The following is a 27,098-nucleotide window of genomic DNA, read 5'->3' as shown; positions in this document are numbered from 1 at the left end:
CGTAGCATAGATAAAATAATTCACGTAGATAAGAAGGAGAGCAATAGATTGCCCTTCAAATCGGAAATACATGCAGGGTTCAGTCGTACTTCTCTCCATTCCTTTTTCACTCAGCCAGCTGTGCAGCTCGTCGTACCATTCACGTCCACTTTCATGCAAACCATACAACGCATTCTTCACCTTGTAAACCCATCCTGGTTTGAGTGGGAATCCTATGATTCGTCGAATGAATGCGAGTTGTTTCTTCGGTGCATTCAGGTAGGCTGTGTTGATATCACCTTGGTAGGCAACCAAACGGTAAATTTGGCAAAGTGCAACAAACAATCTGAATGATGCCATTCGCGCCACAGGTGAGAATGTATCCAATACACTGAAGTCAATACCTGGTACCTCTTTGTCTCCACGAGCACAGAGGCGAGAGCGATAGCGCAAAATATTTCCAAAATCATCAGTCTTGGGCTGAAATCGCCACATCGTCTCAAGTGTTTTCATCCCTATTGGGATGTCCGTCTCCGGAACCAGCTCAAGTACGTATTTTTCAACCATTGCTGACACTTCTTTCTCCATTTCTTTCCACCATTCGGCTCTCTGGGGTGAGTTCATCGCCTGGGATACTGTTCTTGGGACTTTAAACTCCGAAATGTACCATGTGCGTTGCTGTGGCTGCGTAGGCGTCTCTGTAATAAGTGCAATCGCGGTTAGCGCAGCATACACTTGCATCTCGTCAGCAGTTAAATCTTCTTCTCCAGGCTTCGATAACTCTCTCATACCCCTCTTTAAGTGCTGTTTCTTCTCCTTTTCAGCACCATCTTTACTTCCATCACTAAGCGTATTCTCATCCACGTCGTCGAGCAGCGATCTTGCTATTAATTCTGCGTATTCAAATTGCTCTTCAGCTTCTTGGTCAAGATCCTCTGATTCTTCTTCCAAACTCGAGTCCACTGTCTCCTGACACGTGCTAGTATTTGGTTCACTATCATCGTCAACAGCAAGTCTGATGTGTTTCATACTGTCACCAACTCGTTTTCGACGATCCACTTCAGGATGCACCGCCATGGTGTTTCCAAAGCTTGGCAGCGGTTTCCGTAGCCATGGCGGCTCTCTGACGCTTGGGCCCATCAGATCTTGAGCTATGTTGCTCGGTATTGACGGTAGCATTGCTGTTATCTCCGTCACTCCCCCCTACGACTGGTGAGTCGTAATCATGACGGCCTGCGCTTGTTAGATCTGGTCGCTCAGCTAGCACCCAGTCTCTTACGCGGCAAACAAAATCAGTGTGGTGTCGATCTTTGTATAGCACTCGTTCGTTGGCAGTGATTTCTCCAGCAATTAATACTGAACCTTCTGCAGGAAAATAGACTTTGCATCCAAGAACTCCATCACGATAGCCAAGCACAAATCCAATCTTGCCGTTGTCGGCAAATTTGTGACGTGACGGCCCAACCTTCGTGTGTGCGTAGCCTAGAGCTCCGAATTTTCTAATATGGTGAATATCTGGGCGTCTTCCCCACATTCCTTCGTACGGCGTGCAGTTAATTGAACTTGAGAGTGATCGATTCTTAAGATACACTGCATAATACAGTGCTTCGATCCAAAATGACGTCGGGAAGCCCGATTCCTCCATCATTGTCTTCATCATACCAATTATCGTCTGACGGGTACGCTCCACCATGTTCAGCCGAGATGTTTTCGGTGGTATGACGGTATGTATTATGCCGTGTTCCTGGTACCATGTTGTGATCTGTCCATTCTTGAACTCACCACCGCCGTCTGTAATGATCTCATTCACCTTCCACTCTGGTGATTGCCTTTCAGCCCAAACGACATATCGCTTCATCAGTGCATTAATTTCCTCCTTCTGCTTGGTCTGCACCGGATAAATCGTTGTAAACCTCGTGTGAGCGTCCATTATCACCAATACTGCCTTGAAACGTACAGTTGTAGTGACTTGGCGAAAATAGCAGATCGGCAAACACTAACTGGTTTCGTCGTTTCACTCCACGATCTAGTTGTTTCAATGGTGTTTTTGCGCGTTGTTTTCCAAGTTGACAGGCTTCACACATGTCAAAGTCCCTCTCTCTTAACATCATCCCTTCAACCAAGTTTTGATCGGCCATTTGCTTCACAAATAAAGGGCAGATGTGGCCTAGTCGCTCGTGCCAGCTCTGCCAGTCTGCGACGCCATCACTAATTGCGTAGTTGATCATTGTCTTTGGCGCTGACTGGTTTTCTTCCGACTTTTTCCCTGGTAAGAATGAGTTGTCTGCTGTGAACGTCCACAGCTTGGACGGTTGTACCTGCACCTTAAGTGCTACTTCACCGTTCATTTTCAACGTGTATTCTCTCGTCGAGTCGTCATATGAGTTTTGGAATCCTTGCTCCGTTGCCGCCGACTGGGAGAGCAAATTTGTCCGATGTGGCGAAAAGTATACGTTCTCGACTCGAAGAACTACTGGATTGTCGTTAACATTGACCCATAAGTCAATTGATCCAATGCCGATTGGAGTACTCTTGCCGTTGTAGCCATGAACTGTAGCTCTATCTTGTTCTTCTAGCGTTAGATCACGGTAGTTGACAAAGTATCTCTTATCTCCGGCCATATGCTGTGTTGCTCCATTGTCGAACACCCAAGTCTCCGGCTGGTATTCAAGCTTCTGTTGGTACTTGGCAGTGCCTTTCTTCGACTGTGAACCTTCTCGTGAGTAGGCGCGTCCCTCCTGCTTTTGCGCAGATCCTTGTGGTTCGCGGCTAGCCACCCCCGACGAATGAGTGAAGTTGGCATGATTGCGGACGTTACCGACACTACTGCCATTTTGGCTCTTCGGCTCCGGCTTCATCTCTTCTGGGCAGTTTCTTCGAGTGTGCCCCGGCTGGTGACAGCCAAAGCAGCTCTTGTTCTCTCGATCTTCTTCATACTGGCGCTGCTGCTCGTCGGTTTTTCTCTTGAAGTACCCCGAGTACTTCTGACGGCCACCGCTGTTTATGGTAGACTTGTCCTTGTTACGATTCTGGTACTTTGGCATCGGCTTGCCACCGTTACTGCGGTCACCTTGCCGACCGCCTCCAGCTTCATCTCGTACATCGGGATTAATTCGAACTTGGGACTGTTTATCCACTAGCTCCTCCTTGTCCAGAACGAGGATCATTGACTTCACTTGATCTGGTGTCTTCATCGTGTGGAGGCCTCCAGTTAGCATGAGAGTTCTCAACTCTCTGTAAAATGGCAGCTGCGACACAGATCGAACCATGAAGTTGACCATCCAAGAGTCACTAACGTCTGCATCCAGTACAACCAACTGTTCGCGTAACCTCATCATGTACAGTAAGTGGTTCTCAACGTCTGCACCTGGCCGACATGATGCACTTTCGAGCTTCTGACGAACGGCACGTTGTGTGTACAGTGTAGTCATCTCGTTTTCACGCCCTTTCCAAGCGCGAAGCCAAGTAGTTCCACATGTCTGAACCCGTCGTCAAACCGCATTACTTGCTGGGCGAGGGTGCACGATAGTGAATATGCAATCAACTTGGCGAGTAACTGGTCTTGCCGCATAAATCGTTGCTCCTCCTCGTTACCATTGGTGTTTCGGTACTCAACACTTTCGTCACAGATGTCGTCCAAACGCCAGCCATTGTCCTCTACGTTGTAGCAAGTCAGGTATCTCATCATGGTGCGCTTGTAAAGAGGCCAATCGCGTCCATTCCAATTCACTGGACGGCCATCTTTATTCCACTCTACCTCCGCTTTCTTGGCTTCTGAGTCTCCGTTTCCTCTGTTCCGCATCGTTGGGCTCATAACCCTGTTACGTAATTGCGCTGGTATTCTGGACAGTAGCAGAAAGCGAATAAAATCTTGTTACTTCCCTTACTACCTCGACCGCATTCTTCTTGAGTATGCTTCTCTCTGAAAAGCAAAAGGCAAACTGTGGCCAGATCTCTTGAGTCCTTACAGCTAAACTTTCTGTCCTTAGTCTTCGACCACCTTTCTTCTCTGGGACTGTACGTGCTGTGCTTACTTATTCGTACAGCTCACCCAATATCTTAACAAAGTGGACCTCTCCGTCCAGCGGCTTCATGTATTATTAATAATAGGCGTCGCACCGCACCGCAGCCGTCCTTCGGTCGGGCTTTACATGTTAGCTAAAGACGTTTTACGCGGCTTTCCACGCAGCGTTAATCGATTTTGATATGGTGGGACACCTTTTGGAAGGATACAAATTGCTGACACGGTGACTAGAAGCAAATAACTTTGGCCTCTAGGCGTAATGATAACGGATGTCGCTACATGTAGAGTCGTGGTGTTAGCGATTTTGCTGTTTGGGTACATTCTTATATGTGGAAGATGCATGGAATAGATTATTTGATGTGCAAGAACACCGACGTCGGTTTACTAATGTCGGACAAGATTCTATTTTGTGGGGAAAAAATCTTCGTAATGTCGGATCCTGGATCTTGTCGAAGTGGTAAGGTATATCCTTTGGCGTCGTCGATCATACGCACGGATCCCCATGATGGGGCCCATCCGCTCGGAGGTCGAAGGGTGAGCTGCTTTATTCACTATCACACGCCACCACCAAAATTGTCAGCGTTTTACGCTATTTGCTCTAAAACATGCCGACATTATTTTGAAGAATTTTTTTTATTACTCTTGCATCTTGCTGTTGAGGCATACATCGCAAAGTCAGCTAACTGAGTGTGAACGGCACCAAATCCCATTTATACACGCACTCAGATCGATGACAGAGAATTCTGGTACCGCACGTAAGTGACACGTCAATGAATGCTTAACCATTCAAATCTATTGGGAAACTTTCCTGCCACACCGAATCACCACCGCAACGCTCCCTATACTACTGTATACAGTCGTGCACCTCGTCTTTGGCGGGGTGGACTATATAGAGTCTACGAGCTGCGAATTTTTATAGAGGAACAGATGAAATCCAAATGTACTACTTTGCATTACCTCAATTAAGTACAAATCTCAAATCCATCTTCGACACAATACCAGTGTGATTCCAACAGTTTCGTATGGTCATTGTCGATACGTCTTGCCAACCTTCTGAGCACCACTTCATCACTGTATAAATATTGACGGGGGTATACTTCTCGCCTTTGTAAAACATGTCCAGCTCTACCTCCCGCTTCTTAGCACGGTAGTGGTCCTTGAGACTTTTAATAATCCCTTGATTCAACGTAGAATAGGCGGACGGGCGACGTGCCATGGCGTTTTGCGACAAAATTTATAATTAGCTGTTGTATGGTGAAGTGATTGAGCTGATACGTGGCGGAAGTGCGGCGTTTCATCCCTTCTCGAGGAGGGGAATACCATTGAGGTTATTTGGTCCAAAGGAGATGGGCAACTCATTTGCGCAATGCATGTGGCGCAATCATTAGATTGTGCAGGTTATTAAGCCATACCGGGGCCGAAAACGAGGTGCACGACTGTACAAGTCTTGTGGAAAGCCGACTTAAATTTCAGATGGCATGTAATTAACACACGAAGATCGGCACCCCGCTCGCGAAGAAGAGTCCGACGTCAACCACTTGTGCCGAGTATCCACCCGCTCGTTGCCAACAATATGATGATCAAATCAAAGCCTCGATTGATCTACCGGTATTGATAAGACAGGAACAACAACGTCGTTGATCGCCATTACACAAACTAGAGGCGTTCCTACAGCTTCAACATACATTCCGTATTGAATACGAGGCACGTGACCTAGAAGTAGCAACCGTATCCAACATTGACACTGTCCGTCCTGCAAAACCTTGGCCATCAGATGGCTCATTCCTCAATTTACTCTCGACAATCAACATCGACAACTACAGTACCCGAACAACTACCACAACCATGAAGTTCTTCACCGCCGCATCGCCTCTCATCGCCGCCTGCGCTCTCACCGAAATCACGGTATCCGCACAAACCACGGGTGCTCCGTGGGGGTACAAGACCAACGACCCCACCATGGGCGGACCGGCGCAGTGGGCCGACCACTACCCCACGTGCGGGGGTTCTCGTCAGTCACCCATTGACATCACCACCACGACGGGAGGAAGTTTGGCAACACGCTCATTGGCATTCAGTGGCGAGTGTGCCAACTTCAATCTCACGCAAGCGACTGATACGTTCGTGGCAAGTGTCGTTGGCGGTAAGTCATTGTGCACGTATGAAATTGTATGGCTCTCAAAACGAATGCCTTCATGAAATCGATGTTGTTATTTTATCGTCCAATACAGGGTCCTGTGCGGCATCGGCGAATGGTGCCTCCTACAGCATGGCGCAGTTCCACATCCACGCCCCCTCCGAGCACACACTCGACGGGAAGCCGCTGGACGGAGAGGTCCACTTCGTCCACAGCAACGCCGACGGCTCTGCTCTTATGGGCGTGGGTGTCTTTCGGCAAGTAGCGAACGCAGGCACGACGGATTCGTGAATGGTCTCGGTGCTCGACGGGATGGAAGCTGTCACGCCGGCCGCTGCACCCACGATGAACCTGTAAGTTATCAGCCCCAGAATGGCTGACCCCAGAGCAGATTACTAACATTTGTGCCTTATCGCTTCTATTCAGTGGCTCGTACGCTAATGTCGTGAGCAGCAACGCCGTCCGCACCTACAACTACCCGGGTAGCCTCACGACTCCTGGTTGTGACGAGATCGTCGACTGGTGGGTCGTGCAGCAGCCCATGTCGATCTCGTCGGCGGACTTCACCCGCTTGCCGACACAGCGGAAGGAGCTGTCCGTGACGGACAATGGCAACAACGCTCGCCCCGTGCTACCACTGAACGGACGCACCGTCGTAAGTCTGCAGTAGGCGCTTTGAGGTTTTGTTTATAGACCGTATAGATTGTTGCTTTGATCAATAATATTGAAACGGTTTGCATCACTTTGTTCAACTGTCGCTAGTGCATCTTGAGTTTCTGGCTCGCTTTGTGTGAGTACTAGTATGTGTCGTTTCGGTGGGAGTAGAGTGTTATTTGTAATAGCTATTGTCAAGGCAAATAAATATTATGGAAAGAGAATAATCTTCTTTGAAGTATTTTTTTAAGTTTAGGGGGATTGTCAATTACCTGTTCCGGAAAGATTTGCATCAGCTTCAACTTACCGATGAAATTCCATAATACAGTACCTATGTACTGGGTTAATGCCAATCGTTAAAAAACTACTATTCAAAGTGGAGCACACAGTTCACAGATCATATGTTGGCATTTGTAGAAAACGAGCTCATTGTTAAGTACGCATGCAAGTACATGTAAATGATAGGTGCTGATTGGATTGTAAAAAGTAAGAATTCCTCATTACTCTCCATTCAAATACGTATATATATTTTAATAGTCCACGTCTTGTGAATGTTTGTCCTGTATATCACGTAATTAGATCATGAATCTTAATAAATTAGACTACTTTTGCCTGTATTATTTAAAGAGTTGAAAGCACTGTACTTCTCCTAATGTTTCTGTCCTTTGCAGCAGACTCATATTAAGATATAAAAAGTCTAATCGAGTAGTTCTCCCGACCGATACGCTGACAAGCTGCAGACGAAATTGCATACATGAAAGCGTAAAGTTGAAGGAGGATATACGTCTCTGCAAAACCACTGCTAATAGAAAATTGCTAAACCGTGCGATTTCTTATTAGAAATAAAAAAACGATTAAGCCCTTCCAAGCTCATATTTAAGCAGGGTGAAGTGCTCTGACAACCGGCCAGTCTAGCATTTACAATGTCACCCGCTAATAAGAGGAACAAACATATCAGAATCATGGAACGCAGGCTCGACGACTCTTTCTACTGGCTCACTAGCAATCCCAACATTATGAACTGTGACGGGGTCACACAGCACCTTGCGCTAGAGTAAGTTAGCTTCCGAGAGTATACAAGCTCTTAGTGAACGGCAGTTCACAGGTCCCCTCTTTACCAAAAGAGAACGAAGTGACCTATTTAACCCCTTGAGCCCGAGGTAGTACCGTACCCCCTTGCTGCCGAAACCCTAGGCGCTCTAACGTGTATCTGCGGGTAAGGGCTAGTATGCAAAACAATATATAGTTTGGTAACGTGTATATGTGATAGAATCATGTTAAACCTAAACATCGTGAAAGACATCTTTCACTATGGTGTATGGTCCAAACTGACGCCTGAAAGTATACATGTTTGCACTAATAAACTGAATGATGAGCAGCAAAGCGAGTACATAATTGTGACAGAGTTGTTCAATTGCAGAGCAGACACGTGCCCGGAAAGTGCATAACAACGCCATCACAAAACATGTGCAGCGGACCAGAATTCTATGATATTAGTAATACAAAAATCAAATGAAAACGACAGACGCAATTGATTTTCAATCCGTCCCCGCTGCGTTGGTTGAGCGACGGGCGCGCTTCTGCTGGCAGGAGTTGCTTACAATAGACTCGTTACTGGAATCCTCATCGCTGGCACTGCCTAGGGCCGGATGTTGCGCAGGAGCCCGTGCACGAATTGTCCGTTTGACCCCGCGCTGCGGAGCAGGTGCCAGGGCCCCATTGCGCCACGACTTGTGCCAGATGTCGAAGCAGGAGAGCAGCTCGCCCTTCAGGGTGTGGCGTTTCTTCTCGCACAAGAAGACTCGCCAGGCCATAGTTTTCTTGGACGCCGTTTGTAGCCTGCACGAGCTACAGTAAGTCGACGAATCACCGCCACGACCGGCCCTAGTGCCTTTTAGCAATGAGCAAACTTTGCAGGCCCTTGTCCGTCGCTTCCGCCCTTGATTGTTGTTGCCTGGCCTCCACTCGTCGTTAAGTAGCGGCTTGTGGCTCCCACGGTGGATTCTAACAGCATTAGTATCCTTTAAAGGCGTTGCTTGAAAGGTCTCGTCGGCAATAAGTCCTTCCCAGTCTTCATCTCTAAGCTGGCAAAGCTCGAGGTGAAGTTGTTTTAAAAACTTGACATGGCTAGTTTTGGGGAGATTGGAAGCTGCTCGAGCAGCATTGAAGACGATGTAGGAGTTGATAATCGCTAAATCAACGAGGCCTAGGAACAGACCTATGTAGTACTTCTTGTATTTGATGCATAGTTGCAACGAGTATCTGCACCATGTACCATACACGATTAGGCATTCTGAACTTGCACATACAACATAACAGACTTACCGTTGTAGACGTAGCTGGTCATGGACATCGACGCCACCCATGTACGTCTGATAGTCCTTCACAATGCGCGGGCAGACGACTTCGAGCTGCTCTCCTGTCAGCTTGTCCCGACGTACAATACGATCTGGCTGCACAGTCCCGCCCGTACTCAGCATGTGAACGGCCCGTGTGTCCCACCAACGCAGCACATGCATCACTGGTACCGACACGGACTCAGCCACGATGAACGTGCCCCGCTCAATGTTTGCTGGTCTGTTCTTTGGAATCTTTGGTGGTTTCTTCTTGTCTCAGCCTGTTTCTTTGGGATCAGCTTTGTACTCAGTCCTTGGCGGTCCGTCCGAACCGTACCAATAGAGTAGAATCCCATGGTCAGGAGCTGCATTGATAGCGGCACAGAAGAATAAAACCGGTCCATGACAACGAGTCGCATTTCTCCATTGGGTGGTGCAGTAGGCCCAAACACTTGCTTCAGGTTGCGCACGACGGCAGCAGGGCCAGACTTTTGGTCAGCGGAACTTCCCTGGCCCGATCTCTCTTTTTTTCCACAATACACTTCAAAGCTGTATCATACAAGATAATAGAACACAAGCTAGTATCATACACGATAACAATACTTTGGAACCAAAAAAAAAAGCAGGCGTGCCCGGAGGCACGCCTGCTACTCACCGTATACAATATGCTGAATTGAAGCAGCACAACATGAACAGCTTCGTGCTCCACTTGTGGGGCTTGTCCTTGATGTACACGCGCATCCTATTGAAGGTGGAGCGGGACGGCAACATCGCTTCGTCAAACGCCATGATGGCCGGCGGCGTATATCCAGAAGCAAACCGATCTTTAGGTGCGTCTACGACAGGCCTTAGCTTCCACGCGCGATCTGTCGCCGCTCTTGGGTATCTATTACTGCTGAATTGCAGATTCCGGGATATATGCATGAATCGGTCGCGCGTCATAAAGCGCCCACAGCACCCGCGAGGAATGGCGCCTTCCTCTCTCGTTTTCCAATGGTTTGCTAGCTTTTCCTTGTTTGGAACTACGGATCGGGCCAGCAATAGACCTATGAAAACGCACAGCTCTCGCGCCTCGATAATTGGTACCCTTCGGACTTCTTCACGGATTTCTTCTACCGACTTGGCTTTGAGCTGTGGATGCTTCAATTCCCGAGCGAGCTGCTTCGCATGTGTTCCTTGTACACGTTCATCAAGACTAGCTTCGAAGTAATCGCTGGATTCAGCAGCAATATCCTCCCACAACTGCGGTTGACGGAAATAGAAGAAAGCTCCGGAAGGGGTTGCAGCTGCGGCCAAGGCCCGTGGAATAGGTCCGGACGCACCATCGTACAGTTGCGGGTAGTCCTGCCGCAATGCTTCAGGCGAACTCGACTCATACGGCTCTTGTAGATACGTATAGGGTGTATGCGTCGTCAAATCCGACCAGCCATTAACGCCGAGCTCCTTCAAATACGCATCTGGTACTACATTCGATGCAATGTCATCCACACCACCGAGTGCTGAGAGTAATTCGTCGTCAAATTGCATTTCGGGGGGGCGCAGGTTCTTGTGCCACGTCATCATCAATGGCATCGACAAACTGGTCGTCTTCGTCTCCATCATCGTTCTCGGCGTCTGACTCAAATGTTGCAAATATGCTGGGGTCATCGTCGTTTAAAATCTGATTCACATCTTCACATACAGCAAATAGCAACGATACAAGTTAGTATTCCTGTATATCATGTACATACAAGCTACCAGACAGACCATTATGCCGCGTGTCTTCCTTCGGTTCTTCTTCCACCCCAGATTTCCCCGGTTGACCCACACTGCTTGTAGACTGATTAGATTCTTTGTCTATCTCAACTTGATCGCCAGGTTGGTTGTCGGCTTCGGGATGATCCGACGCATTGCTGCTCAGTTCGGCTTCTTCAAAGTCTGGACCCAAGTTTCTTTGACTAATCGGAGAGTCTTCAATACAATAAGACGCCACATACAAAATTAGTTCAGTCCAAACGTGTATCATACCAGATATTACCTCCTGGGCTTCCGATGGGATGTTCACTATTGCCGCTGGGAGAAAGAGCTGTGGCCTTGGGTGAATCAGCTTGTAGTGGGCTCTTTGGTGGACGTAAAGCAAGATCCGGTGGTGTACCGGAAGACGATGGTGGGGTCTTGTGTGACGGACTTTCGGCACATAGACGAAGTGGGGTGGTCTCGAGAAGCTGCCGCTGAGCCGGTGCGGGTGAATGTAACGGGGGACTGCCATCGGATGAAGAAGGATTCGATTCTAACTTTCAACATACACGATTAGCAAAACGTAAACATGTATCATACAGCTCACATTACACGTACGCTTCGCTGTCACAGGTTTGGCAGCTTTTGCAGCGCTTTGACGTCCAGCATTCGCAGATCCATCACGTCTTGCCTGCTTCTTTGCTCAAAGAGCCGCTGCTCACTTAGCACAGTCAGTACAGATCAAAGACATCCAACAGAATATATAGAGCAACTTAGGTCGATCTTGTCCAGGTACTTCATCAGGGCCTCCTCGCCAATAAACACGCCCTCTCCTTCGACATCCTTGATCGTCTTTCCAGGCTTTAGGTAGATAAAGTCGACCGAAAGGCCTGATGGCTTCCTTGAGGTCCAGCCATCCTTTTTCATTTCACGCCATCGCGCCCGGAATGCCATTTTGGGGATGTGTGTTTCTTCGCTCGAGAGGGGAAATCCAGAAGTGAGCCGCAAATTTGTGCGGTGGGAGACGTCCACCTATAAACAATCATATGTAATTTGCTGGTTTGATCTGCACGCACTTTCTATCTGTATCTTCTATGTTGGTGTGTAGTATCTGTCGGGAAAGCATGGAATCGTCACCTACCCCTATTTGAGTTGGAGTTTGTAACGACCTATACAAAAACCAAATGTAATATTTCTTAACTTGTATGGTCCACGTTAAGAAACTGGCCTTATCTTGTAAGGTCCAGGCTCTCGGGTTCAAGGGGTTAAGGTAGAATGTAAAATGAGTATATTTATAGGTAGATAAAGCTTGGGCTTAATACAAACTATAAGTCACTTATAGAAATGCAATGTCATCAACCAATGGCTGGCTTTGGACGGCCTTGGTACCTAGTGCCAAATATCCCGAAGTATGATTCATGTAACCAGGATACACTTAGGGATACGTACCCCGTTACAGCCCCCCCCACTTAGGTTCGGTTTACCGACCAATCAGAATGAAGAAGTGTTCGTCACTACTTTCATTCTCAAAGTCGAAAACCATCGACTTGGCCGCGCGACCGCGGCGGAGGCTCACTTCACAGTTAGAGCCTCGAGCAGCAGTCTGTGCGCTCTTCTTCTAGGTCTTCCACTCCTTCCGACTGTGATTGTCCTTGGAGGTGGATATCACTGTGCGATGTAGCAACACTCGACGTAGTTACTCCCGAAACCAACCCAGTTGTACCCCCCTGGTTTTGCCCACTCATGTTCATTACGACCGGTGCTGCTTTTTCTCGATAGCACTGCTTACTGCAGAACGAAGCGTCTCCAAAATCCAGTATCTGCTGTCCGTCCGGGTCGTACAGATCAAGTGCTGCACAAACATCATGAGAGCAAAAATGATGCATAAATGCACCACACGTCGTGCACGACCGCTGGGTCGAGCACGGTGATTCACAAACTGGACATATTGGAGTCGAAACAGTAGACTTTGTACGTGATTGCTGAGGTTCATCGACAGTAGACGTATGAACACATATTTGTTCATCCACGACACCAATAGTAGCTTTTGGTATCGTGTGAGCCACAGGATTACCATCTAGCTGTCTAGTGCGTCTGTCGTCGTCCTTGTCACAAGTATCCAAACTTATATCTCCTTGCTCAGGTATTGAAGCAACATTTCCAGCTGTAGCACCAACTTGTAGGGCATCAAGCTCATCAATCGCACTGCTCTTCGTACCTACATTAGCACTATGCAATACTCCGACCGAGTTACCAGTTTTCACGTAAGGTGCTTCATCTGCATACGCACTGTTGAAGTACTCAACAAGTGTTTCTTCCCCCAAGAAATAGTCTTGACCATTTATTCCATTTGGGTTGCCTCCAGGACGAACGTAGCGATAGCGCAAATCCAAACTTCTACTCGACGAGGGTTTATAGGACCATCCCACACGGCGTAACACTTTCCAAACGTCCTTGAAATTCACAGAATTATCTGTTGCATAAAATAAGAAACAAACATGTTATCACCTGCTACCCGTAGTCTATAGTCTAGTGACTATACAAGTGCCACACCTCGAGAAAGCTGTGGTGTGTTGCTGGCTTGAGACCTGCGCTGACGCTTTGAAGCCCGCTCAGCCATCTCTGCGCTCAGTTCCTAACTCCTCTCGCTCGCAGCTTTTCAGAAGTGAGGTCCAAATTGGACCTCCGAGATCCACTCTGCCTCCATGGAGCATCGCCACCTTCTTCCACTGTGGCAAGGCTGTCATTCACGGTACTGCACCTTGTGCCAATGTTGGGATAGAAGGAAGATTTTCGTGTTTTTTCGACGAATCATCAGTGCCGTCAATTATTTTCAGCAAATCATATTGCAGCAATCTGAACCATACATTATGTACTGTTTTGATCAAACCCTCTCAAATGCGATTAATAAGCTCGCAAACCCCTTCGCAATTGATATACTAAAACCCTACATGATGTACGGTTTTGAAAGTTTAACTTGATTAAAGTATGTAAGGCTTAATATAGAAATGAATGGGGGTGACGAAAGGGTTAATCATTTCTTTCGAAAGGTTTCTACTATAATACGTAGTATTTAGATTCGAAATGCGTCAGCCCAATGCAGAAGAGCGTCGTCGTCAAGCCATAGGAGAACCATTGGCATTGATAATAGAACGGCGAGCGTCCCGATATATGGCTTGCCGACGATGGACAATTCGGTGTTTGCCGACAGAGCTTTCAAAGTAGGGCTACGGGCTGATGCCGATTCCGATATTGGTGAAGTAACGTCAACGCCACTGCTCGGAGCTGCAAGTCTAAATGACCCACGTGTTTCCAGGGTCATTGCGCGTGGTAGTGGAACATTTGACATTGTCCACGGTGTTCCATTAGAAAGAGCGACAGCAATAGCGTCGAAACATTCCTGTAGATTGGTGCCATCTTCCGAAGAGCACTCGAAAAAGTGTGAAGCTGCGATCAAGTTGCCGAATCCTCGTCCTACATTTTCCGAAACTTGGCGTGTTGCGTTTGCGAGGTCACATTTGTGTCCAATGAGTACGAAGGAAAAGTTTGAGTCTGCCGGCTCTGTACTTCGGTATGTTTGAATTTGCAACACCCATTGCAGCAAACTAATGAAACTTTGCCGATTTGTTACGTCGTACACAACCAACGCGGCATCTGCAAGACGAAAGAATGAGCTTGGCAGTCGAGCGGCTCCGAATTTCTCTTGGCCTGCAGTATCCCACAGTTGCACCTGCAATGGTGCAGAGGCACCTTCCACGAGCGCTATTTTTGACAAGTAGTCTTTGCGAATTGCAGTACCGGTCAAATTTCCTGAGTTGGTCATTCGGCGCACTAAACTCGACTTTCCAACACCGCTGTCACCGAGTACAATCACTGTAATATTAAGAATATATCTTGTGTTAGATCTCCTAACACAAGCAACAGGACTATTGCTGTTTTACCTTTGTAACTCTCACACTTCTTCTTTTTCGGGCTGGAAGGCATGATCGAAAATTCTACATGTTGTGAGGAGGCCATCGAGTAATACTACGCAGTGTAGCTGTAGGTGAGGAAGAGAGAAATGCTTTGTGCGGCTCTGGAGCTAGCTAGCGTACTAGCCATCAGCAAAACACCGATCTATGAAGACAATAACGTTTATTCTTCATCAACCGAAGTTGCGGTGCGATACGAGCCACAACCCATGCTTCTATCCTTCTCTAAGCCACAATGACTACACCAATCAATGTTCCTGAAAATGTAGAAGGCGCACTACTGAAAGTAAAACGTTCCAGCAATTGGCTTCGCTTGATAAAGAGTCCCCGAACGTCGACCCAGGTAGTCGCGCACACCGAACTCTTCCTTAAAGTATAAAATAAATTTTCTTTTTCATATTCGCAAACCCACTTACATTTCCACAAACACGCCTGACATACCCTCTACGTGAGCGACATGGACAACAACTATACACTCATTTTGCTTTTTGCGTGCAATCCACAAGGAGCGAGAGCTTATCACCCGTCACATGACGTGCAGGAAAAGCTACCAAAATCATCCTCCGAAATTTACAAACTTTAATCCGAAAATAAAGATTATCAGCCAATCCGTGGTCTCAACAGTATTGTCGTATCCCCGATGGCTCTCCAAGGTCGGGTGTTCGACCTGTGGCGTCACTTCCGGGCGCTTCCAACCGCGCTACAGCACGATGTGAGTAGAATCCAGACCCACCTTTTATCCCCGGAGGTCAAGAAGCAGCTTTTTACTCGCTCTACATTCCCAAAAGTCTCCGGAGACAATCTTTTGCGTGTCATCAACCGAGAACTCGAGCAACAACAAAAGAACAATCACTCCCCCGAATACACTGCAAAAGTAGCCGATGGTTTGGTGCAGAGCGGCTTTCTGACGCCTAAAAAGAGCTCGAATCTCGTGGAAAACTTCAATTTTAAGACACTAAACTCGGAATTCCTGGCGGTCGGCAATGGACTTGCCGACGTAAAAGCCAGGTCGGTCTGGAGCGTCAAGAGTGGAGCCATCCAAGCAGGGACTTTGTACCGAAAGAAAAAGGGGGTTTTGGCCACGCTTTTAGGTAAAACGGAACCATTTTACGTGGTGGTCAACGACCAAAGCAAGAATGTTTACGTCTTCAATACGGACATGGCCTTGGAAAGTTGTACCGAAATTAACATGGCCGATGATGCCACAGTGGAATTTAGTGATGCTATACAACACGGTATTAAGCTAGTAAACCCAAAGATCACGGAGATCTTTTCAGCCGAGAATAAAGAGAAGCAGGAGGAGTGGCTTAACTCGTTCATCAACGCTGATGCGCAGTACCGTGAGGTGTTCAACGTGGAAGATACGGCCAAGATCAAGTCATTTTATGAGCTGAAGGACTTCAATATGGCCGGCAATGAGGTGTCCATGAGCAAATACAAGGGCAAGGTGGTGCTGGCCGTGAATGTGTCAAGCAAATGCGGTCTGACGCCGACGAACTACCCGGAGCTGCAGACGCTGTACGAGAAGTACAAGGACGAAGGTCTGGAGGTGCTGGCGTTCCCGTGCAACCAATTCGCTGGTCAGGAGCCTGGCACCCACGAGGAGATCATGGAGTTCGTGAAGCAGTACAATGTGACGTTCCCGTTCTTCGAGAAGCACTACGTGAACGGTGCCACGGCTCGTCCGGTGTTCACGTACCTGAAGACGAAACTCCCTGGTTCTTTTGGTGACTTTGTGAAGTGGAATTTCACCAAGTTCCTGGTGGACCGTAATAGACAGCCGTACAAGCGTTTCGCTCCGAAAGACCGTCCGTTGTCATTGGAAGAGGATATCAAGACGCTGTTGGCGCAGGAAGAGTAAACTGCCTCGGAAACTAATTGATACGGCCGAAATAGTACTTGATCAAAGTACTATTTTCTGAAATTTGTCGGCTGGAGGTGATTTTTTGTGAATTCTATTTTTTCCCTAAAGTGATGTTAATGTGCCAGCAGAGTAGTTTAAACTTCAAATGTTGCGAGTCCATGAATATCAATGGTGGCGAAATCACAGTTGTATTGTACTACTCGTATTCGTCCATGCTATATTGCATGAACGCGGCAATTTTGCTCAAGGTGTTGCCCAGCCCGTGTATGAATTTAGCAAAGGGCTGAAAATAGCGTCAGAGCGCGTATTTTGAGATGATCGGTATTGACAGGGAATGATACTGCGTATTGGGGTGTCAGTTTGTGTATGATTTGCCCGAAGGTGTGGCCGATAAAGACACATTCTGAAGAACGAGGGTCGCAACGATTTGTAAAGATCCGTGCAGCAATTAGCAATTGGGTACTGCAAATTCCACTCCAGTTGGATATTGCAATATATAGCTTTCATGCAATCTCTCCTTTAATTGCAATACATTTCCGGCGAATAATTCAATTCATTTTTCCTTTCCTGATCTGCTCGTACTATTTTGGAAAAATGCCAACATGGGATGGGCACTCCGACCGTTAACCATGCCTCGTGGCACAGCAAAAAGCGGTGCGAAAACACGCTCCAAGGCTGCTGCCGGAAAGGCGCAAGCCAACAGCACTAAGTCTCACGGCAAAGGCTCGGCACTTAAGGAGGCTACTCAGGTGGCCTCCTTAAGTGCCGATCGGTTCCTCGGGTGACGCGGCGGTGGGCAAGCGAGCAAGGAAGCAAGCACCGCAGCCCGTCGCCCTCGGCCTCCCCAGCCAATCGGCCGAACCTTCGGCTCGTAGCGCGTGAGTTCGACTCTGGCTGTGAGGACGAAGCCGAGTCCGAGAGCACGCACGATGCTCCTGCGGGCTCTGCGGAAGGGTACAGCCCAGTGCCTAGCGAGCTCAAGGATGACAGCGTGCAAGAGCTCGCTAGTGATCAAGGTGATCGCAGTCACAGGACGTCTGTGCGCTCTAAGAGTCCGGCCGTCAAGGCCAAATGCACTCCCAAAACTGGTGGCGATGAATAAGAGAATCCTCGCAAACGGCTCTCGCTTGCCGAGGGCCTTGCGCGTGCTAAGGCCTCTGAAGCTGAAGGCGCCAAGTCCTCAAGAAGCGTACAGCCTCTAAGTCCCCACTCCGCGAGGAGAAGGAGACTCGGCACTCCCATCGGGGCATCTTTGACTCCTCGGATGAAGAGGAGGAGAAGGAGGAAGAAGAGGAGAAGGAGGGTGCTATCTCTGCTCCCTGGGAGGTAGCGAATGACCTCGACCAGCAGCAGGAGGACTTCCAAGCTGCCCAGCGTGTGCGTGGGGGTTCGGTGGTGGCACCCGTCAGCCAGGGAGCTGCCATCAACTCGCGAGGGTATTCGCCTCCCGAGGAAATCTCTGGGGCTGACCTCTTCCTGGAGCTTCTCGTTGCTCCTCGTAGCCTTGTTGGTGCCTCTAGGGGTATCTACGAGCGTACTCTTGTTTAGAAAGAGCTGTTGTTTGCTGACAACTTGGAGGCTGCTCGGTGTGTGCTTCTTGCGCCACATCGCATCCCTCTCAAGGACTTCACTACGTGTCGTAAGAAGCCCGAGAACCGGGGTTGTCTCTATCCTCACTGGGGATACCCCTGGGTTCTGCCCGAGAACTGTTCCACCTGGAGTTCTGGTGAGGACATGTTCTGGGCATGGATAAAGTCTCTCAAGTACTCATTCACGGAGTTACGGGAACTCCAAGAAGATCAGCTGCTGTCCCGCATCATGGGCCAGCGTGATCTTCGTGCTCGGTTTTCCCACTTGGTCAGCAAGCGCATGCTGCCAAGGGACATCCTGAAGCGCGCGGCTTCCAGCGCACACGATGAGCGCGGGTACGGAATGTATTCATCGTCCGTACCCCGTTCGGGCAAGAAGCCCCGGACTACTTATGAAGCTGCCGCCGCTTCTGTTCATAGATTGCGACAGCCTTCGGGCAGTCAATCAGGAGCCGTTCAATCGGCTCCCACGAGTTCTCGGAGTGGGCATAACCCCTCCACTTCACGAGGAGCTGTTGCTTACCGCGACGCCATTGCTCCTGGAGGATCCGCTCCACGTGGAAGTGGACTTCTCCATTTCGGTCAAGCAGGGGCGGAGGTGCCCTTGTACGAGTACGAGTACCCGGCGCCTCCTGAACGCCACTCTCGTCCAAGTGCTTCTTCTACGGGTCCGACACAGGGCCCTGAGGTTGACCGCCTCTGTCAATGTGTTCTCGTGCTTGAGATTGCACTTGGCCAGGGGACTGACGGTGATGCTGCCGCCCAGGCCGGGAATCAGGGCGAGCTCGCTCGTCTTGCGGGCCGCCTGGACCTGCTGGAGCGTGAGGTCGCGAGCATCTGCGGGTGGATCGCCGGGCCTCTTCGACCGATCTGGATGGGGCCTTCCGCATGATCCGACGGATGGAGGCTCTGTTGCCACGTCCGGAGCCGCCTTCGACGTACTCATAGACGTACGCGTATGCTGCGTACCCGGCGTACTCAGCGTACTCGGCGTATGGCTCCGAGGTCCGTTCGTACGGAGCTCCTCCTGCGTACGGTCTTGACCGCAGCTTTGCCGTCCAGACCGAGGCTTGGGCGCCTGCTCTGACGCCCTCGTCGACGTCTGTGACCCTCCCTCGCTTTGAGGAGCTGGGCCAAGGTGGGTCTGCTAGTCAGCAACCCCCTGCGGATCAAAGTACCGCCTAAGACGTCCAACATAGAACGTCGGGTGCGTCGTCATTGACTTTGACAGGTCGATGGTGTGCGACGAACTATGTCTGGCCACGACTGCAAATGGTCCGATGAAGCGGTGCTTCAGCTTGTTGCTGCCGACAGAGCTGACAGTGTCAAGAGGTAGGTTCCTCGTGTCTAGTAGCACTAAGTCCCCCACTTTAAATACACTTAAGTTTACTCTTCCATGTTTGTTGGAGTACTCCTTTTGTTTATCCTGGGCCGCTGCCATTACATCGCGGACCCTGCTGACAACGCCCAGCTTGGTATCCATAAAGGGTTCCACTTGTTCCCGCAGCGAAACAGGCCTCACATCCGAGACCTGGGAGGAAAGGGCTTTCCGGGCCTCCCCCCCACTTAGAATAGAGGCGTCAGTGTCTCCTTGAAGAGTGAGAGGACTCTGGGGTGACGTAAGCCGTTCCAGTAGAACGGCGTGAGCCCCTCGGACGCGTGCACTGCGTTGTTGAGCGCAAACTCAACAACTGGGAGCTGCGTCGACCACGTACGTGGTGCTGCCGCGCACACACTGCGCAGAGTTCCCTCAAGCACTCGATTGACGCGCTCTGTCTGGCCGTCTGTCTGTGGATGATCCGCAGTGGACATCTGCAGACGAGTTCCCAGTATAGGAAACAGTGTTTTCCAAAACGCAGCCGTGAACCGCGGGTCTCGGTTCGAGACAATCGTCTCTGGGAGACCGTGATAGCGGAACAGCCCATCGACGAACAACCTTGCGGTTTGTTCGCCCGTAACAGTGACGGGAACCGGAGCAAATGTACCATCTTTCTCAGCCCACACACGAACACCAAAATTCCGGTATTGCCGTGTCCGTCGGCGGGAAGCCCAAAGATTAAGCCAAGCCTCATCGACTTCCAACAGTCAGCCGGGACGGGCAGGCTCTGTAGTGGAGCCGAAGAATGTCCTGCGGGTATGACCCGCTGACATGTTTCACATGTCCTCACGTATCGGCCGACCCACTTGTGCATGTGGGTCCAACAGAAGGCCTGCGAGCCGACAGAAAGGTCTTCTCGCGGCCCAAGTGGCCGCTGGAGGGTGCGTCGTGCGCCTCCGCGAGGCTGTCGAACTTCAGATCCTCGTCGTTGGGTACGACCACCCGTGGAGGTTCATTGGGCTCCACCCGGTAATAGAGGAGGCCATCCTTCAACTCATATCGGTGGAGCCGTGAGCGCTGTGGCGACGAGATCCAGTCGGACTTCGCGCTCGCTCCTGCCGTGAGGAACTTGACGATAGGCGCGACAGCCTCATCGTCCCGATACGCCATACGTATCCGATCAAATAGATCCGCTGTCACCCGTGTGATGTGGGCCAACTCATAGTCAGGACGCCGAGAGAGGGCGTCCGCAAGCACGTTCAGCTTGCCCGGCTTGTGTTCGACGCGGAAGCTGTACTCCGCGAAGAAGGACAGCCACCTCGCCATCCTTTGGGAGAGGTGAGGCGAGTTAGTCGCCGTCCTCAAGGACGCGTGGTCTGTGTAGATCACAAAGGGCCTAGAGCCCAGAAGGTGAACACGGAACTTCACAAGGGCATATTTCATTGCCAAGAGCTCCTTGCCGTAGACAGGGTAGTTCCGTTCGGCGGCTTTGAGCTGCTTGGACTGGAACTAGATGACTCGTTCATGTCCAGTCGTGTCGGCCTGCAGCAATGCACACCCGATGGCGTAATCGGAGGCATCGCAGACGACGCTAAACGGCTTCGTCTCGTCCGGCAGGGCCAGGACAGGGGTCTCTTGGAGACTGGCCTTGATGCTGTCAAAGGCATCCTGGTGCTCTCGCTCCCAGTGCCAGTCGACGTCCTTCTGAAGGAGGCCCGACAAGGGCTTAGCGAGACCCGCGTACCCTGCGCTATACTTGTGAGGGTAGTTGGCCAAGCCCAACCACGTTTGAAGATCCTTTTGGGATCGGGGCGTCTGCCATGCTGCTAGACCTTGACCTTGTCTGGATCAGCCCGAACGCCCACGTTGCTTACGAAATAACCGAGAACTTGAATCTCTGGTGACACGAAAACGCACTTGTCGATGTTGGCGTAAAGCTTGTTCGCTCGCATTACGTCCAACACTCGACGGAGGTGCCCCAGATGCACCACCATGGCCGTCTTGCCTCCCTCGGCACGGCTATGGACGAATATGTCGTCGAAGTACGTCTGTGCGAAGGTACGCAAAGGGCGGAACAGCTGCGTCACCAGGCGATTGAACGTCGCCGGGGCGTTAGACAAGCCTTGCAGCATGACGAGCCACTCCCAAAGCATGCCGCTTGGAGTGCTTACCGCGGTGAGCAAGATGTCACTCGCTCGCATCAGGATCTGGTAGTATCCGTCTACCCAATCCAGCGCCCTGTACAGTACGCTCCCGGCCATGTTGTTTAACAACACATCCTTTCGTGGGATTGGTGTTTGAACCGGCACCGTCGCGTTGTTCAACTTGTTATAAGCATGAACTAGACGCCACTTTTTGTTCGGATTCCGAACGCAGAAAGTTGGCGTCGAGTGCGGGGATTTCGACTCCCGCACCATGCATGCCTTCGCTTTCGCGGCGAAAAAGACATCAATGACCTCACACTGTTCGTCCGGAAGAGACCATCGCCTCGTGACACAATACGTTGTGCCAGGCACGAGATTAATCTCATGCCGTACGCCTCGATCCGGTGGGAGTTGTGTCGGTGGGTGTTTGTTTACCACGTCCGCATACTCCGTCACTAAAGGATACACCGGATCCTTGGGGTTCTTAAGAATCTCAGAGCCCAAGCGCGTCTGACGCTGCTTGTTCAGGCCTTCCAGGACGTTCTCGTCCAAAACAGAGGAGGCGTTCAGCTCCTCCCGAGTGGTCTCAGGTCTCATGGGTACCATGTCAGCAATCTCTCCAGCCTTGAGGTTGGTCAGGAAAGACTCAGCCGTCATTTCCTCGAGGTGCAGTATCTCTGCAGCCTCTGGCAACGGTTCCAAGTGGACATCAGATGCCTTGACGGGTAAACCGGTCTCGCCATCGAAGATGTGATAACACTCTTCCACCGGCCTTGTCGGAGGAGCCCGGGCCCTGGACTCCGAGTCGCTTGAAGCGACGTCGATCGGAACGAAGTTCGGATCCGACTTGAGGCGGCGGCGGCGTCGTTGACGACGGCGACTGTGACGGGGAGCTTTGCTGCCCACGTCTAGGGATGTCGTCGCTACGACATCCGAGGCACTCGTGGCCTCGTGTGATACTGTTGTACCCACACAGGAAGCGTGTTTAACGCCTTCCTCTTCAGTTAAGGTCTGGGCGACCGCGTGTGGCACTGTGTTACCCACACAGGAAGCGTATCCGACGTCTTCCTCTTCAGTTAAGGTCTGGGCGACCGTGAGTGGAACTCTGCTTCCCCACTCTGAACACGCTGTTCTCAGTGTTCGTGACAGCTGCAGCTAGCCTGCGGAACTAAATTACCCGCCTGTGGACCTAAATTACCCACTTGGCCAACGCCTCTTCTGGGCGCTGCCACCATCAAAACATCCTCGGAGTCGTCATATACGTCGACGACTCCCAAGCATCTGCCGGATGCTTTGGTACCCTGGCAACCCTTGCGGGCGCCCCGGATCCTGACAGAGGTGGGAACATGACTCACCAATGCTCTGTTGGACTGCGCAGGGCGGCTAGCAGCGATTGCCTTGCCTTGCCAGTCGATCCAGGTCCCATGCTTCTCAAGCCAGGGCATGCTCAGGATCATTTCATATGGATCCATGTCGAGAACAGTGAGCTGTTCGAGTCTGTCAAAGTCCTCAAACTTGACGGCCAGATCCACTTGGACGTTGGAGACAGTGACGACCTTCCCGTCGGCCAGTCGCACTGACACCGGCCCGTTGCCCTTGCTTTTTCTCAAAGCATCGGACAGATTGTTGCTATTACGAGCAACCGTCTGGCAGCTTGCGAAATTCTTCGACGACCCAAAATCGATCAAGATTCTAAAGGGATGATCGTATCCCCGTACACATCCGTGTATTACGATCAACCCGCCGCTGCTCTTCGCCGATAAGAGAGTGCGAAGACTCTCAGAGACTAAGTCCCCGTGGTACGCGCCACCCGCGCACCCATCACGAAGACTTATTTCTTCCCTAGTAGGGCGCCCCGCCCCTACTGGCCCCCGGCGTTCCCCTGTCCCCGGGATCCTGGCTTCTGTCAGCGACCCTTGAGGACGGGCTTGGGGAAGGACCTTCTGCGGAGTCTTTCCGCGGGACAGTCGCGCTTGAAGTGGTCTATCTATCCGCAGCCGAAGCAGCGGATGCCACGCTGTTCGGCGGACCCGAGCTCCATGGGAACTGGTCCGTAAGGGCTTGTTCGACCGGGAGCCGATAAGGAACTCCCAGGCCACGCTGAGGCCGGCGTGCGCGCCTGGCGATGGCTGTACTTTTCTTGAAGAGCCACTTGAATCGCCCCTTCAAGCGCGCTTGACTGCACCCGGAACGGCTGAGTGCGTGCGGGGCCCACTCGAAGGCCGTCCATGAACACAGTCATCTTGATGTGTTCGCTGAGTGGGTTTCCCACTAGGGACACCGTGAGCTCCCGTATCTCTTGCACGTACTCGTGCAGCTCACGCCTTACTTGTTTGCACGAGTGGAAGCGCAGACGCCGGCGGTACTCGTAGTTCGCCGCGAGGAACGCGGCTCGGAGCTGTTCACACAGCTGAGCCCAGGATGTGAAACATCCAGGGGATGTTGCCTTCCGTGTGTACACCCAACTCTTAGCACGGCCGCTAAGGTTGGAAAGTGCAAAAGCAACACGAAGTTGCTCGGTCGAGATCAGAACCGCGTCCATCGCGAGCTCTACTTCTCAGACCCAGAACGGAAAGTTCTCGCCTTCCTTCCCTTCATACGGCTTAACCTTCCGCCGTATTTGCTTCGGGTGAGGCGGATTTGTTTCCGTCGCCGGAGTCTGCAGGTTCTCCCGCACATGCGCGATGAGCCCTTGCTCGTACGCGTCAAACGCAGTGACGCGCTCGGGCTGCTCAGCCGGTGTTGACACCACCAGGCTATGCAGGGCCTCCATCCCGAAGATGCCTGCCATCTTCCGAGCCGACTCGAACTGAGAGTCGTTCATATGGGAGAAGTCATTCCTACCCATGGCAACGAACTTCGGAGAGGTTCAGGTAGTCTACCGCGGTGGCGTGGATTGACTACGAGTGCTACCAAGTGTGACGGGGTCACACAGCACCTTGCGCTAGAGGAAGTTAGCTTCCGAGAGTGTACAAACCCTCAGTGAACGGCAGTTCACAGGTCCCCTCTTTATCAAAAGAGAGCGAAGTGACCTATTTGAGGTAGAATGTAAACTGAGAATATTTATAGGTAGATAAAGCTTGGGCTTCATACAAACTATAAGTCACCTATAGAAATGCAATGTCATTAACCAATGGTTGGCTTTGGACGGCCTTGGTACCTAGTACCAAATATCCCGAAGTATGACGTGTCACACTTCATGTAACCAGGGTACACTTAGGGCTACGTACCCCGTTACACGAAACGCCCACCAATCACCGAAGAAGCCAGAAATTTGATCGATGTGATGCGCAGCTGCGGTAGTCTATTTGCTAGCGACTGAGCAAGACAAGGTCGAGGAGAACGATGGTTTGACGTCGAAAAGGGCTCGCAAAACGCTAGGTGAATGATTTTGAGCTACCGGTATATCCTATCTAATGAGTTGATTATCACGAACTCATCTATAAACTGTCGGAGTCAGATCGGACGCACTCACAAGCAACTTGTCTAATTAATGAAAGCTTTCGGACTGAAGGCAAGTCCACCGAGTGCGGAATCGGTGCTTTTCTACCTTCACTCTGCTAGCTAAGTTTGAAAAGAAGTCTTCAACTTCTCAGATCGTCTCAAAAGACGTTGCGGTTTCTAACACGCCCTCCTCCGAAGTAAGCCGTTACTGAAGTAGATGATTCTTATACAAACCGATCATCGAACATAACGTTTCGAGTCTGTCGCTGGCCAGGGGCTTCGTCATGATGCGGAAGGGTTGACTTCAATTCTAACCTTCACAAATCCACAGTTCTCTTAGCCACTTGGCCTCTAACGAAATGCCAACGTAACTCGATGTGCCGTGTCCTGCTACCGTAGGTTGGGTTCGTCGCGATGGCGAATGCCGCTTGGTTATCAATCCCCATGCGAAACTTAGTTTTCAACTCTGGAAACACCTCAAAGAGTACGCTACGCAGTACCTGACCGTCCATGCATGCCTCGCATGCTGCCAGATACTCCGCTTCTGCTGTGGATTGATCCACAATACTCTGGCGCCGAGATGCCCACCATATGGCACCACCTGCCATACAATGCACGAAACCGGTGATGCTCTTGCGTGTGTCTGGATCATTGCCCCAGCTAAAGTTACAAAAAAAACATCCACAAACAGCTCGGGTTTCTGTTTTCCAGTCTTCTCTCTGGAGTACACGATTTCTAGCGTCTTGGTCCCGATGAGGTACCGCAGTACTCTCTTGGCGGAACCCAATATGATGTTGCGTAGGACTCTGGAGGTAGCGACTGAGCTAACCAACTACAAACGCGAGATCTGGCTTAGTAGAGGTAGTCAAGCACATCAACGATCCGACCAATTCGCAGTATGGGAACGTCTTGTCATTTGCGGTCATCTGCTTCAGTTGATCGGTGTCGATATATTTTACCGTCAACATCATGTTTGTCTCCACCGAGATTCTGCTAAGATGAGCATCACAAAAGTTGAACCTCTCAATGACTTCCAAACAGTACTTTGTCTGGTGTATCTTGATACAATCTTCGTTCTGCTCCACCTGAACACCCAGATATGTGTTGAGTAGTCCCTGGTCCTTGAGGCCGTAGTCCATGTATAGATTCTTGATCATACTTTTCTTGAACGCCTCATTCTTGGCGACAAAATGTCGTCGACATAAAGAAGAACAGTGGCAAACTCGCTATCCTTGTCCTTGAAGTACAGGCAAGATTCGGTTTTGAGCGGCTTGAATCCAAAGTCCACGAACCATTTATTCGCCTCTGAGTTCCGCTCTCTCCCAGACTGGCGTAGCCCATACAGTGCCATTTTGATGATGTAAATCATCCCGCCATCCTCACACGGATAGCCCTCAACCTCCTCCAGATGCTTCTTAATGCCTAACGCCGGGTTAAGGTAGGCTGTGTTTTTGTCGCCCTGGTAGATCACCAGGTTCAGATTAATAGATACTGTAGCAGACATTTTGAATGTCGCCATGCACGCTACTAGTGGGTGTCTGTAAAATTAATGCCGAAACGTTGCTTATCACCTCAAGCCACGACTCGCGCTTTGAATGTGACAATGTAGCCCTAGTGATCGGTCTTCGCAGCGAAAGTCCACATAGGCTTTATGGCCTGCTGTCCTGATGGCATCTTCATTCTAGGAATCTCCATCAACACGTCCTTGGACTTTAGTGCAGCCATCTCCTTGTTCATAACCGCTTTCCAGAAACTCGCTTGCTTTGATCTCATTGCCTCTCTGTAGTTTCGCGGTATTTTAATTTCACTTGTTCGTAAGCTACCTTTGCCGTATCGGTCCGCGTGTAGTGCTTTGAATGCCGAGCAAACCTCGAAGTCTTCGAGCAGCGCATGCTTAGACAGTTCTCGAAGTCCAGGACGTC

The 27,098-nt window shown here is 50.4% G+C and overlaps 3 protein-coding genes across 3 annotated transcripts; 2 read left to right on the top strand and 1 right to left on the bottom strand.

Annotated features, from left to right (window-relative positions):
- Nucleotides 1-5,848: 5,848 nt before the first annotated feature.
- PITG_17837 (carbonic anhydrase, putative) lies at nt 5,849-6,810 on the top strand (the record flags this gene model as incomplete). The annotated part of the gene is made up of 3 exons (XM_002896624.1): nt 5,849-6,146; nt 6,235-6,427; nt 6,567-6,810. 3 exons carry the CDS (start codon nt 5,849-5,851, stop codon nt 6,808-6,810), a joined length of 735 nt encoding a protein of 244 aa, XP_002896670.1.
- Nucleotides 6,811-13,876: 7,066 nt separating this feature from the next.
- PITG_17835 (uncharacterized protein) lies at nt 13,877-14,830 on the bottom strand (the record flags this gene model as incomplete). Its single annotated transcript, XM_002896623.1, has 3 exons — nt 13,877-13,900; nt 14,478-14,719; nt 14,788-14,830. 3 exons carry the CDS (start codon nt 14,828-14,830, stop codon nt 13,877-13,879), a joined length of 309 nt encoding a protein of 102 aa, XP_002896669.1.
- Nucleotides 14,831-15,457: 627 nt separating this feature from the next.
- PITG_17834 (phospholipid hydroperoxide glutathione peroxidase, putative) lies at nt 15,458-16,678 on the top strand (the record flags this gene model as incomplete). The annotated part of the gene is made up of 1 exon (XM_002896622.1): nt 15,458-16,678. The coding sequence occupies one exon, from the start codon at nt 15,458-15,460 to the stop codon at nt 16,676-16,678; it is 1,221 nt and encodes a 406-aa protein (XP_002896668.1).
- Between the last annotated feature and the right edge of the window lie 10,420 nt (nt 16,679-27,098).

The sequence above is a fragment of the Phytophthora infestans genome, genomic scaffold (genome assembly GCF_000142945.1).
Source record: "Phytophthora infestans T30-4 supercont1.56 genomic scaffold, whole genome shotgun sequence".
Lineage (NCBI taxonomy): Eukaryota > Oomycota > Peronosporomycetes > Peronosporales > Peronosporaceae > Phytophthora > Phytophthora infestans.
The sequence above is the reverse complement of the archived record's forward strand: the minus strand, read 5'-3'. Positions and strand labels throughout refer to the sequence as shown.